Consider the following 12110-nt stretch of genomic DNA (forward strand, 5'->3'; position numbering starts at 1 on the left):
TAGTTCCTCTCCCCCTTCCCCTCTGACTCTCCATTTTCTCATCTGCAAAGGGGTCCCTGTCCCTGTACTCCTGCAGTTCTAGGCTCTCTGCTGCTTAGGCTGGACCTGAAACTAGTTCCAGCCAATGGAAGGTGAACGGAGTGACGAGTGTCACCTCTGGATTGAGGTGGTTCAATATCCAGAGGGCCTTCACACACTCCCTGCTGCCAGGTGTCAGAGGGCCGAGCCTTGAAGCCGGAGCCACACATCAAAACCTGCACTGCCCTGGGCCCTGGGATGTGGGCAAGAAGCCGACTTCTATCAAGGGAAGCCTCTGAGAACACAGGGCTTACCTGTGTTCTTACTGCAGCACAGCCTGGCCTAGCCTAACTCACACTCTGCTGGGCTAGGAACCTCTCAGGATGCTTCTAGAAGCCCCCTGCCAGGCTTGGTACCTGGTGGCATGTGATGAGCAGGGCCGTCCACACGAAGAAGCCGGAGATGGCCTGAGCGGCAGTTGTCATCAGGAATACAGGCTGCTCCATGGCGGTGGGGCTGCCCTCAGGGATCACGGAGACGCTGGGAGAGGCTGCTGCAGTCGTGGGCGACACTGGATCCGGGGCCAGCACAGCCCCCCTCACTGTCATGATGCCCGGCAGCAGGAGGCCTCCTGAGGGAAACCCTTGCAGTAAGTGACAAGCTAGCCTAGAGAGAAGAAATTGCAATGTGAGTCTCCTCCAAGGGTAAGTGGCAGCGTTGGAAAGAACCTTCCAGGTCTCTCTACCTACCTCTTGACCATATCTCAACTGACCCCAACCATCACCCTGCCCCAGCCAGCCTCCCTCCTGGATTGATACAACAGGCCCTTGACCCGTTTCTCTGCTTCTGCCCTTGCCTCTGATGATCAGTCCCTACTCAGCAGTCTTGTGACCCTTCCAAGGCTTAGCCAGTACTGGCCACCCCCACTCAAAACTCTCCAATAGCTCCCAGCTCCTCTGGAGTAAAAACCACAGTCCTTACAACAGCCCAAAGGACTCGATGGCCCTCCTGGCCTCTATGATCTCAGCTCCTACAGTTTCAACTTCCATCCTCAGCTGCAGCCACACTGGCCTCTTTGCTGTTCCTTCAACATACTAAGCCCACTTCTGCCACAGGGCCTTTGCACTGGCTGTCTCTGCCCAGCCACACAGCTCCCTCCCACCTTTCCTTTAGGTCTCTACCTTGACCACCATGCAAACATGTCAGCCTCTCCCAGGCTGAGCTTCACCATCTTTTCCTCCACAGCACTCATTACATCAACACCACCTAACTCGATTCACTCACATATTGATTAACTGTCCCCCCCAACCCCACCTAGAACGCAGGCTCCCTGGGGACAGCAGCTCTATTCAGGACTGGACAGGCAGCACTGAGAACCATGGGCACACAACAGACATTTGGGAACTTCCTGCTGGGCCTGAACACCTTTGTACCCCTGAACCAGTAAAACCACTTGACTGCTGAGGTCTCCTCTGAGGGCTTGTGTATGTTCTTCGCCATGTCCACCCCTTTCCCTAATGACTGATCCACTCCCCACCATCCAGCTGTGCCGTTTTGGAGACTGTGGCTCCTCCCCAGTCTGTGCACCTCTAAACTCTCATCTTTTAACCCAGCCCATGTGCCACCCCTCCTGCAAGCCGCCTGCACACCTCCAGTTCTCAGAGACTTCTAGCTATTCCGCGTCCTTCTTGTCGTAATGCACGGATCACACTACTCACGGTTCATGCTCCTGCTTACTCTTTGAGGCAAGACCCTAGCACCCCCAGCCCACTTAAAATATTTATTATTATTGTTGTTATTTTGAGGCAGGGTCTCACTCTGTCACCCAGGCTGGAGTGCAGTGGTGCAATCTCGGCTCACTGCAGCTTCTGCCTCCCGGACTCAAGTAATCCTCCTGCCATAGCCTCCTGAGAAGCTGGGATTACAGGCGTATGCCACCATGCCTGGCTAATTTTCTAATTTTTTTTGTAGAGATGGGGTCTCCCTATGTTGCCCGGTCTTGAACGCCTGGCCTCAAGCAATCCTCCTGCCTCATCCTCCCAAAATGCTGGGATTATAGGCGTGGGCCATCATGCCTGGCCTATCTATTGATTTTCATGGCTCGTTTCTAAAGAATTTGAGGTGCCTCACAGTGAAACAAAGAATAGTGGTAGAGCTGTCATGAATGAGATTAGTGCCCTCATAAAAGGAACCTCAGTTAATTGCGGAGCCCCTTCCACCACATGAGGACACAAGAAGAAGGCTCTGTCTACAAACCAAAAAGTGAGCCCTCTCCACACACTGCATCTACCAGCACCTTGATCTTTGTCTTCCAGCCTCCAGAACTGTGAGAAAGGAGGCAGCTTATTTAGTCTTAAGTCATAGTGGCTCAAAACTAAGGCAGGAGCCTGGCCGTACCCTCTACCCACAGCCCTGATGGGGCATCCCTTTCAGTCCAGCCACCTGCTGACAGGCTGGTCAATGCCATCCAGCAAACACCCCCGCCCACATCACCAACTCTGTCAATAATCCGTGACGCAACAATTTCAAAAGATGCAAAGTGCAGTGTGTGGGCACTGTTGAAAGAGCCTGGCCGGAGCATGAGCACCAGCTACGCTGCCGTGTGGGTTCCCTGGTCCAAAACTGAGCTCAGAAAATGAGCAAACCCCAGTCCCCAACCATCTTGGTCTGAACCCAGAGGTCAACCTAGATGGTCTCAAGGTCCCTTCCAAGCCTGCAAGCTGGTATTTAAATCAGAATATCCTGACACTGACGGAGGTTTCACTGGGCCTTCCCGGGTGCAGTGGCCTGTAGCCTGGCCCTGTGATGCAGAGGATTCTGCGCCCGCGGTCGGTCTGCACTGCTTGCCTGTGCCCCGGCTCCTCACCAGTGGCCGCAGCATCTCCACCACCATTTTGGCTCTTAGCTGTAAGTGTGCACCCTAGGAGAGCCCTTCACATTTCTATTTTCCCACACATACATGATCTCTTAACACACCAATTGAGACACAAATCCAGATTAAAACTCAAAAACAGAGAAGGCTTCTATATAAAGAAATTCAAAAATGGAGAAGGTGTCTATATAAAGACCGGTGGCAAGCTTCGAAAAAGAGACACAGTGACAAGTCCAAGAATAGCTCCTGTTTAAGGATGGTTGCAAAGCTGAAAACCAGTGCCAGAAATATTTCTTGAAAAAGACTTGGGTTGTAAATCATCATCTTTGTCTACCATTGTTGTAACTGAGCGAGTTAGAAGGAATGTGCCACCCAATGAGTTCCAAATTAAGAGTCCTTTTTTAATTAGCCAGCGACCGAGAGACGGCTAGCACTCAAAATTCTCTCGGCCCCAAGGAAGGGGCTTGATTATCTTTTATACCTTGATTTAGGTAGCGGAGGGGGAGCCTAGCTGAAGCAGAATTTGCAGAAAAGCAGGTTAGAGGAAGGGGCTGTGAGCACAGGTGTCACCAAGAAGGGGGGTGTTCAGGCTCCTTCTACACAATGATCAAAGGGAAATCTTTTTCTTACAAAAGCTGGTGGGGAGGTGGTGGTATGCCAAGCACGATGCAGTTACAATGGTTACAAGTGTTAGGAACAGTGCGCTTCAACACTTCTAAGTGCAGCGTGACCCAGTTATGCACTCAGGGGGCTGTGGTAGGGAGGGGGAAGCCAGGTTGGAGTTTACAGCTAAGATGGAGTCAGTGATGCTAGCCCAGGGTAGGTTATTACACCATCCCAAATTAAATGATGGGGAATTGTGGGGGGGACCAGAGGAAGTACAAATACTCCTAAATCTTCACCTTCCCGGGTGGGCGCGTTGGCTCACATCTGTAATCCCAGCACTTTGGGAGGCCAACGTGGGCGGATCACCTGAGGTCGGGAGTTTGAGACAGCCTGGCCAACATGGAGAAACCCCATCTCTACTAAAAATACAAAATTAGCCAAGCATGGTGGCGCACGCCTGTAATCCCAGCTACTTGGAAGGCTGACGCAGGAGAATCACTTGAACCCAGGAGGCAGAAGTGGTGAGCAGAGATCGCACCATTACACTCCAGCCTGGGCAACAAGAGCGAAACTCAATCTCAAAAAAAAAAAACAAAAAAAACTTCACCTTCCTAGCAAGGTGCAGGGGGATGTCAAAGGCTCTTCTGTTCATGACTAAACGCAGTGTTGAGAAGCCCCCCACTTGAGCTCCCTTGCTGGAGGCACCCCCCAAGAACAGACCCGAGCCAGGGCTGGGATCTGGGTGAAGGCTGCAGGGCAGCTTCTTCCTGCGGCTTTGCTCACTCACATGCACATGCCCGCTCAGCATTCAGCGCCCCTTCACATTCCTCATGTAGGTCGTTTATTTCACAAGAGGAAACGCACCCAGAGATGTGAGTGACTTACCCCCAAATCAGAGCCAGGACTCAAAGCCATGTCCTATAAACACATTGTCTCCCTACCTCCTACAAAGTGGGGGGACCTAGCTGAGTCACCCTTCCTGCTCCAGAGCCTCCTAACAAGACATAGCCATGCCCATCCTTCCACAGTCTCCAGACTCCTGTAGCAGGAGGGGAGGCAGGTCCCCCATGGCGGAGGAGAAGCCATCATGGCTGGGAGTGTTTCTGCAGCGCGACCCAGGCTGGCCACATTTCTGCACTGGGGCCCATTCATAAACAACTTAGTTTACTCCTGGGCAGCCCTGGCGGCTTACAAAGCATTTCTCCAAACATTATCTCATATATTTTCTCAAGGCAACTTTGAAGTAAGTAACATTATCTCCACCTTAGAGATGAGGAAAATGAAGCAGAACTTGGTTTTACAGCCACCCAGGATGACAACGATTCAGGGGTTTTCATAATTCCCCAAAATCCTTAAAGCAATATTCTAGCTCACAGGCGCATGGTCTCTAACACCCAAGAGAGTAGGTGCAGGTAGCTGCTGGAAGGCCCAGAGCTCGCCTTGCTCTCTGGACCCAAGGCAGCACACGGAGGCTGTCAAACATACTCCCAAGCCAGCTGCCACAAGGCAAGACTCTGCTAACTGTTCACACTGAGTGATGGGTCTGGGGACAGGGTAGGGACTGGGATTTGACGCTTTCACACTCTGTACAGGCATCTACCGGGAAGCTGCCTGCCCAGGTCCCACAAGCAAGCAAGACGTTCCCCTGGCACAGCCTGTGGACCCTGGGGAAGGAATGGCAATGCCATTTGATGCAGCTTCTTTACTCCTGTGGGGTAAGGAGTGGGGAAGGGCTCCACCCATGTCTCCCCTCTTCCAATGCAGTCCATGCAAACGAATGAGGCTCCGAATTCCAGCTGCTCTGGCAGGACCCCATTATTTTTTTTTTTTGAGACAGAGTTTTGCTGTTGCTCAGGCTGGAGTGCAATGGCATGATCACAGCTCACTGCAGCCTTGACCCCCCCCGGGCCCAAGTCATCCTCCCACCTCAGCCTCCCAAGTAGCTGGGACCACATGCATGTGCCACCACTGTCCAACAAATTTTTTTTTTTTTTTGAGACAGGATTTCGCTCTGTCGCCCAGGCTGGAGTGCAGTGGTGTGATCTTAGCTCACTGCAACCTCTGCCTCCTGGAATCAAACCATCCTCCAACCTCAGCCTCCCAAGTAGCTGGGACTATAGGCGTGAGCCACCATGCCCGGCTAATTTTTATATTTTTTTTGTAGGAATGAGGTTTCACCATGTTACTCAAGCTGGTCTTGAGCTACTGGGCTCAAGTGATCCTCCCGTCTCAGCCTCCCAAAGTGCTGGGATTATAGGTGTGGGCCACTGCAACTGTCTCCCATTATTTTCCTAATTGACCAAGTGTTAAACTTCTGCCAGGGACATGGCAGAGAGTCCTGAGGGAAGATGTTGAAATCATCCTTCTAACAAGTTCTGAGGCCTCTGGACTCCATGCTGGGCACCGGAAGACCCAGCCTCAGCCTTTAAGGTGGTCTAAGCCACTCTTCATGCCTACTCTACGCCGCAGGCAGGAGTGACCTGGAGGCCTCTTCCCTTTGCACTGCTGAGGTGAGTGCCTAGCACTACAGGAGCCTAGAGCAAGCATCGGGCTTGGCCAGACTCAGGAGGGTTCAGGGAAGGCTTCCATGACGTGGGGACATAACCAAGCTTCCACTGTGAGTCACCCAACAGGACTCCCACCGGACTCCACCACATGCAACCTATTCGGGTGACTTCTCCCAGAGCCTCAGTTTCTTCACTGTAATATTTCAGGAAAACTATATAATTGATAAGGGGCAGTTCTAGGTAACAGAAGTCCCATTAACAAATGGAGACATGGCCCAGCACAGTGGCTCATGCCTGTAATCCCAGCACTTTGGGAGGCCAAGGTAGGTGCATCACTTGAGGTCAGGAATTCAAGATGAGCCTGACCAACAGGGTGAAACACCATCTCTAGTAAAAATACAAAAATTAGCTGGGTGTGGTGACATGCACCTGTGATCCCAGCTACTCAGGAGGCTAAGGCAAGGGAATCACTTGAACCCAGGAGACAGAGGTTGCAGTGAGCTGAGACTGTGCCATTGCACTCCAGCCTGGGCAACAGAGCGAGACTCCATCTCAAAAATAAAAATAAATAAATGGAGACAGAATAATAGAACTAAAAGCAACCATTGTGCAACTCCTAATACAAATAATGATACAGATATGAATGATAAAACCAGAAGGTGAATGGCTGATGGGGAATTTGGTGATGGAAAAACCAGGCAGCATCCTCCAAACCCACAGTCAACATCAATGCCACAGAAACAAGGCAGCCAGGTGTTTTGAGGCTTCTGACAGATGCACGGGAAGCAAACAGCACCACCTACAAAGGACTCTTACAACACATACGAGGACTCTTCCGGGATTCTTCCAGAAACATGAAGTGGAATCTAAACAAACCTCCAGAATGAACCACCAGGACCCAGGAACTAGAGAGGGCAGAGGAAAAGATGACACCAGGAGGAATCAGCAGCCATTCTGTACTGTGGGACAGTCCACAGGTCCCGTGACCTGAGTTTTCAACAAATTAACAGCTTAAAAACAAAGGTGGTGCCGGGCGCAGTGGCTCACGCCTGTAATCCCAGCACTTTGGGAGGCTGAGGCAGGTGGATCACGAGGTCAAGAGATCAAGACCATCCTGGCCAACATGGTGAAACCCCCTAAAAATACAAAACTTAGCTGGGTGTGGTGGTGCACACCTGTAATCCCAGCTACTCAGGAGGCTGAGGCAGGAGAATCACTTGAACCTGGGAGGTAGAGGTTGCAGTGAGTAGAGATCGCACCACCACACTACAACCTGGTGACAAGCAAGGCTCCGTCTCAAAAAAAAAAAAAAAAAAAAAAGTGGCTCAGGTTAGTGAATAAGAGAGTTGAAGGACACAACTAAACACCAGGTGTTTGGGTCCTAACGCTAACAAACCAACAATTAAAAGACATCTCTGAAATAAGTAACACCCAGGAAATTCTTGTCAATTTCCTTAGGTGTGATAATGGCATAGTGAGTATGTAAAAATAAAATTCCTTATCAGCAGAGGAAGAATAATCTTTTTAACAAATATTGCTAAACCACTGGACATCCAGAAGTCAACAACAACAGTAATAATAATAATAATAATAAACGTTGGTCAGGTGTGGTGGTGAAGACCTGTAATCCCAGCTCTTTGGGAGGCCGAGTCGGGTGGATCACTTGAGGCCTCGAGTTCGAGACCAGCCAGGGCAACATAGCAAAACCCTCTCTCTACCAAAAATACAAAAATTAACTGGGCATAGTGGGACATGCTTGCAATCCCTAGCTATTTGGGAGGCTGCGGCAGAAGAATCACCTGAACCCGGGAGGCAGGGGTTACCGTGAGCTGAGATCGCTGCACTCCAGCCCAGGCAGTATCTCAAAAATAAATAAATAAATAATAAACCTTAACCTAAACCCTTATACCATATACAAAAATTAATTCAAAATAAATCGCAGATTTAAATGTAAAATGTAAAACTCTAAAACTTTTAGAAGACAGGGGGAAATATCTGAAACCTAGAGATAGCCAAGTGTTAGACTTGACACCAAAAGCATGATCCATAAAAGGAAAAAACTGATAAACTGGACTATAAGAAAAGTAAAAACGTTTGCATTATGAGAAAACAAGCCGCAGATCTGGTAATTAACTAGCATTGGGAATCTATCAAGAATGCTCAAAAAGCTCCACAGGCCAGGTGTGGTGGCTCACACCTGTAATCCCAGCGCTTTGGGAGGCCAAGGTGGGCGGGATCACCTGAGGTCAGAAGTTCAAGATCAGCCTGGCTAACATGGCGAAACCCAGTCTCTACTAAAAAAACAAAAATTGGCCAGGTGTGGTGGCAGGCGCCTGTAATCCCAGCTACTCAGGAGGCTGAGGCAGAAGAATCACTTGAACCCAGGAGGCACAGGTTACAGTGAGCTGAGATTGCACCAAGCACTCCAGCCTAGGGGACAGAGCCAGAATCTGTCTCAAAAAAAAAAAAAAAAAAAAAAAAAGCTCCATGTTAAATAGAAAACCAAACAATCCCACTTGAAAACAGGAAAAAGATATGAACAGACATCTCAGAAAAGAAGACATACACAGCAAATAAGCACATGAGGCCGGGTGCGGTGGCTCACTCCTGTAATCCCAGCACTTTGAGAGGCCAAGGCAGGTGGCTCACTTAAAGCTAGGAGTTTGAGACCAGTCTGGCCGCTATGGCAAAACCCTGTCTCTAAAAATTAGCCAGATATGGTGGTGCACATCTGTAATCCCAGCTACTCGGGAAGGTGAGGCAGGAGAATCACTTGAACCTGGAAGGTGGAAGTTGCAGTGAACTGAGATCTGGTCATTGCACTCCAGCCTAGGTGACAGAGTGAGACTCTGTTTCAAAAAAAAAAAAAAAAGTACATGAACAGAAGTTAAATATCATTAACCATTAAGGAAATGCAAACTGAAAACACCTTCATGTTCCACACCTGGGTACCAAAAAATATAAACTAAAAAATACTGACAATATCAAATGCTGGCAAGGATGCAGAGAAACCTGATCTCCCATACATTGCTGGCAGGAAGATAAAATGGTGCAGCCACCATGAAAAACAAGTTTGGCAGTTTCTTATAAAACTAACATGCATTTATTACACAACCCAGTAATCACTGTGGACATTTATTCTACAGGAATGAAATATGTTCACACAAAATCCTGTACACAGATGTTCATAGCAACAGTATTTGTAATCATCAAAAGCTGGAAAGAACCCATGTCCTTCAACAGGCAAAAGGTTAAACTCTGGTTTAACCATGGAATAGTACCCAGCAAGAAAAAAGAACAAATTACTGATACACACAGGTGATCTGGATGGATCTCAAGGGCATGAGGTTTTGTGAAACCAGCCAATCTCAAAGGTCGCATACTGCATGATCCATTTACGTAACATTCTCAAAATGACAAAGCTATAAAGATGGAGCATGGTGTAGTAGCTGGCACAGGACAGCGATGACAATGGGTAGGGGATGTGCAAATTTAAAGGGGTAGCACAGGAGTTCCTTCCAGGTAATGAAATGGTGGTGGTTACATGAGTCTACATGTGATAAAATTCAATAGAACTACACGTACACCCACCATGTAAAAACACGGAACACTGAAGAAGGTCTGTGCTTCAGTCAGTAATACTGTTACTGTCCACTTCCTGGCTTTGATACCGTACTACAGCCAGTCTAGACGTCACCCTTTGAGGAAGCTGGGTGAAGGGCACATAGGACCCTAGATTCTATTTTTGCAATTTCCTGTGAGTCTACAATTTTTTTTTTCTTTTTGAGACAAAGTCTCGTTCTGTTGCCAGGCTGGAGTGCAATGGCACAATCCTGGTTCACTGCAACCTCCACCTCCCAGGTTCAAGCAATTCTCCTAGCTGACTCTCCTGAGTAATTGGGATTACAGGCATGCACCACCATGCCCAGCTAATTTTTGCATTTTTAATACAGACAAGGTTTCACCATGTTGGTCAGGCTGGTCTTGAACTCCTGACCTCGTGATCCGCCAGCCTCGGCCTCCCAAAGTGCTAGGATGACAGGCATGAGCCACCGCGCCTAGTGAGTCCACGATTATTTCAAACTAGAAAGTTTAACAAGTCTTTATCAAGTACAGATGCATACTGAAGTATTTGAGGATGAAAAATAGCATTACCTCTGGGGAGGCCAGGGAAAGATGGAACAAGACTTCACAATGTTACTAACTGTGAAAGCTGGGTGACAGAGAGGTAGAAAAATTCATTACACCATTTGTTCCAGTTTTGCGTGTTTAAAATTTTCCATAATAAAAAGCTTTAGTGAGGATGGGGGGATAGGGGAGGGATAGCAGTAGGAGAAATACCCAATGTAGACTGGTTGATGGGTACAGCAAACTATCACAGCACATGTCTACCTATGTAACAAACCTGCACATTCTGCACATGTATCTCAGAACTTAATTTAAAAAAAAAAAAAAAAAAGCTTTACACTGTAAAACAGTCGATTTTTTGTATGAAATCTGTAGCGGGAAGGGGAGGGACTCAGTCTGTATCAGAGATTTACTGGTTATCTTGTAGAAAAGCAATCAACAAGAATTGTCTAGCCTGGGAACATAGCAAGACCTCATCTCTACAAATAATAAAAAAATTTAACTTCGTGTAGTGGCACGCTCCTGCAGTCCCACCTACTCAGGAGGGCGGAGGCAGGAGGACTGCTTGAGCCCAGGAAGTCAAGGCTGCAGTGAACCATGATGGCACAACTGTACTTCAGCTGAGTGACAGCAACATCCCTGTCTCTAAAAAAATAAGAACTGTCAAATCTAACAACGGAGTTACACATTTTTCTTTCATTAAAAAAAAAAAAAACAAAAAACTGTGGCCAGGCAGGGTGGCTCACACCCGTAATCCCAGCACTTTGGGAGACCAAGATGGGAGGATCATGAGGTCAGGCGTTCCAGACCATCCTGGTCAACATGGTGAAACAACGTCTCTACTGAAACATGAAAAATTAGCTGGGCATGGTGGCGCACACCTGTAGTCCCAGATATTCAGGAGGCTAAGTCAGGAGAATTGCTGGAACCCGGGAGGTGGAGGTTGCAGTGAGCCAAGATCGTGCCACTGCACTCCAGCCTGGCCACAGAACAAGATTCTGTCTAAAAAAAAAAAAAAAAAATTGTTCCAAATGTGCCCATCTTCTTCTGTGACGACCGGCTATCAGAGATACGCCTCCTGGCTGTCTTCAAAACATCTTGAAGCATGCTAACGTCCTTTCACAGGAAAGCCACGTATCACAGTAAGTGAGAAAGACACTGCTTTTTTAAAGAAACCTAGGCTAGGGCAGAACATTCAGAAAAAAGGGTGTCTGGAAATGTTTCTACCCTCACAGGATTCTGTTACCAAAAACAATATGTCTGTCACTGATTTTAAAAAGAAAAACAAAACAAAAAATCCTCTCATAGCTGAACTCCTAAAAAGCTATGTAACAGAATTTTCTAGTCCATTAAAAATTTTCCAAAGCATCTGAGCAGGTTTTGGACTCACTTGTTAAGAATTTTAAAATAAAATACCTTCCATTTCGTTTACAAAAACATCTGATTGGCACCAGGGAGGATGGAAATGTACTAGCCAAATTTCCACAAATCCTTTGCATACTCAGTGGACAGGATGGAAAAATGAGTAACCCAATTTAGAAGGAAAGCCAGCGATGCGTTCGCTCCGTGCGCAGCTTCCTGTCCTGGACAGGATCTTTTGCAGGGAAAGCAGCCATTAACACCCAGTCTCTGAACAAACTGAATGTGGAGCCAGACCTTCCAAACGCTCTCTCGCTGAGCACGAAACCACGCGTCCCCAAAATGACTGTGCATATGAAACCAGGAGGTTTTTGTACCATCAACAAAGTAAAAATTTTTTTGACTATTACATCTTTAGCCTGGCCTTTGGTTTCTGTTTTTGATGTAGGTTTTATTATGTACACTGTGAAACAGTAAAGTAATATATGTGTATACTTGTAGTAATATAATGTATACTTATAATTACGCCAATATCCACATATTGGGGGTGCGTGCTCAAAACGTTTTGTTTTGGTTTCTTTTTTACTGATAGGGCTGTGTGATCAAAGGAAGTTCAGAGA

The 12110-nt window shown here is 47.7% G+C and overlaps 1 protein-coding gene across 6 annotated transcripts in view; it reads right to left on the minus strand.

The window, feature by feature from the left end:
* Positions 1 to 12110, minus strand: part of TMEM184B (transmembrane protein 184B) — a 54429-nt gene that overhangs the window by 24649 nt on the left and 17670 nt on the right. For 5 of the 6 annotated variants that reach the window (XM_032266634.1, XM_032266631.1, XM_032266635.1 and 2 more), the window contains exon 2: positions 435 to 684. In XM_032266634.1, the coding sequence (XP_032122525.1) occupies positions 435 to 626 (192 nt within the window). In that variant the 5' untranslated portion in view covers positions 627 to 684. Of the gene's footprint in view, positions 1 to 434; positions 1816 to 12110 lie in introns of those variants that run through there. The other variant, XM_032266632.1, reaches the window with a different exon arrangement.

Source organism: Sapajus apella, unplaced genomic scaffold (assembly GCF_009761245.1).
Source record: "Sapajus apella isolate SASKATOON/1434 unplaced genomic scaffold, GSC_monkey_1.0 scaffold160, whole genome shotgun sequence".
NCBI lineage: Eukaryota > Metazoa > Chordata > Mammalia > Primates > Cebidae > Sapajus > Sapajus apella.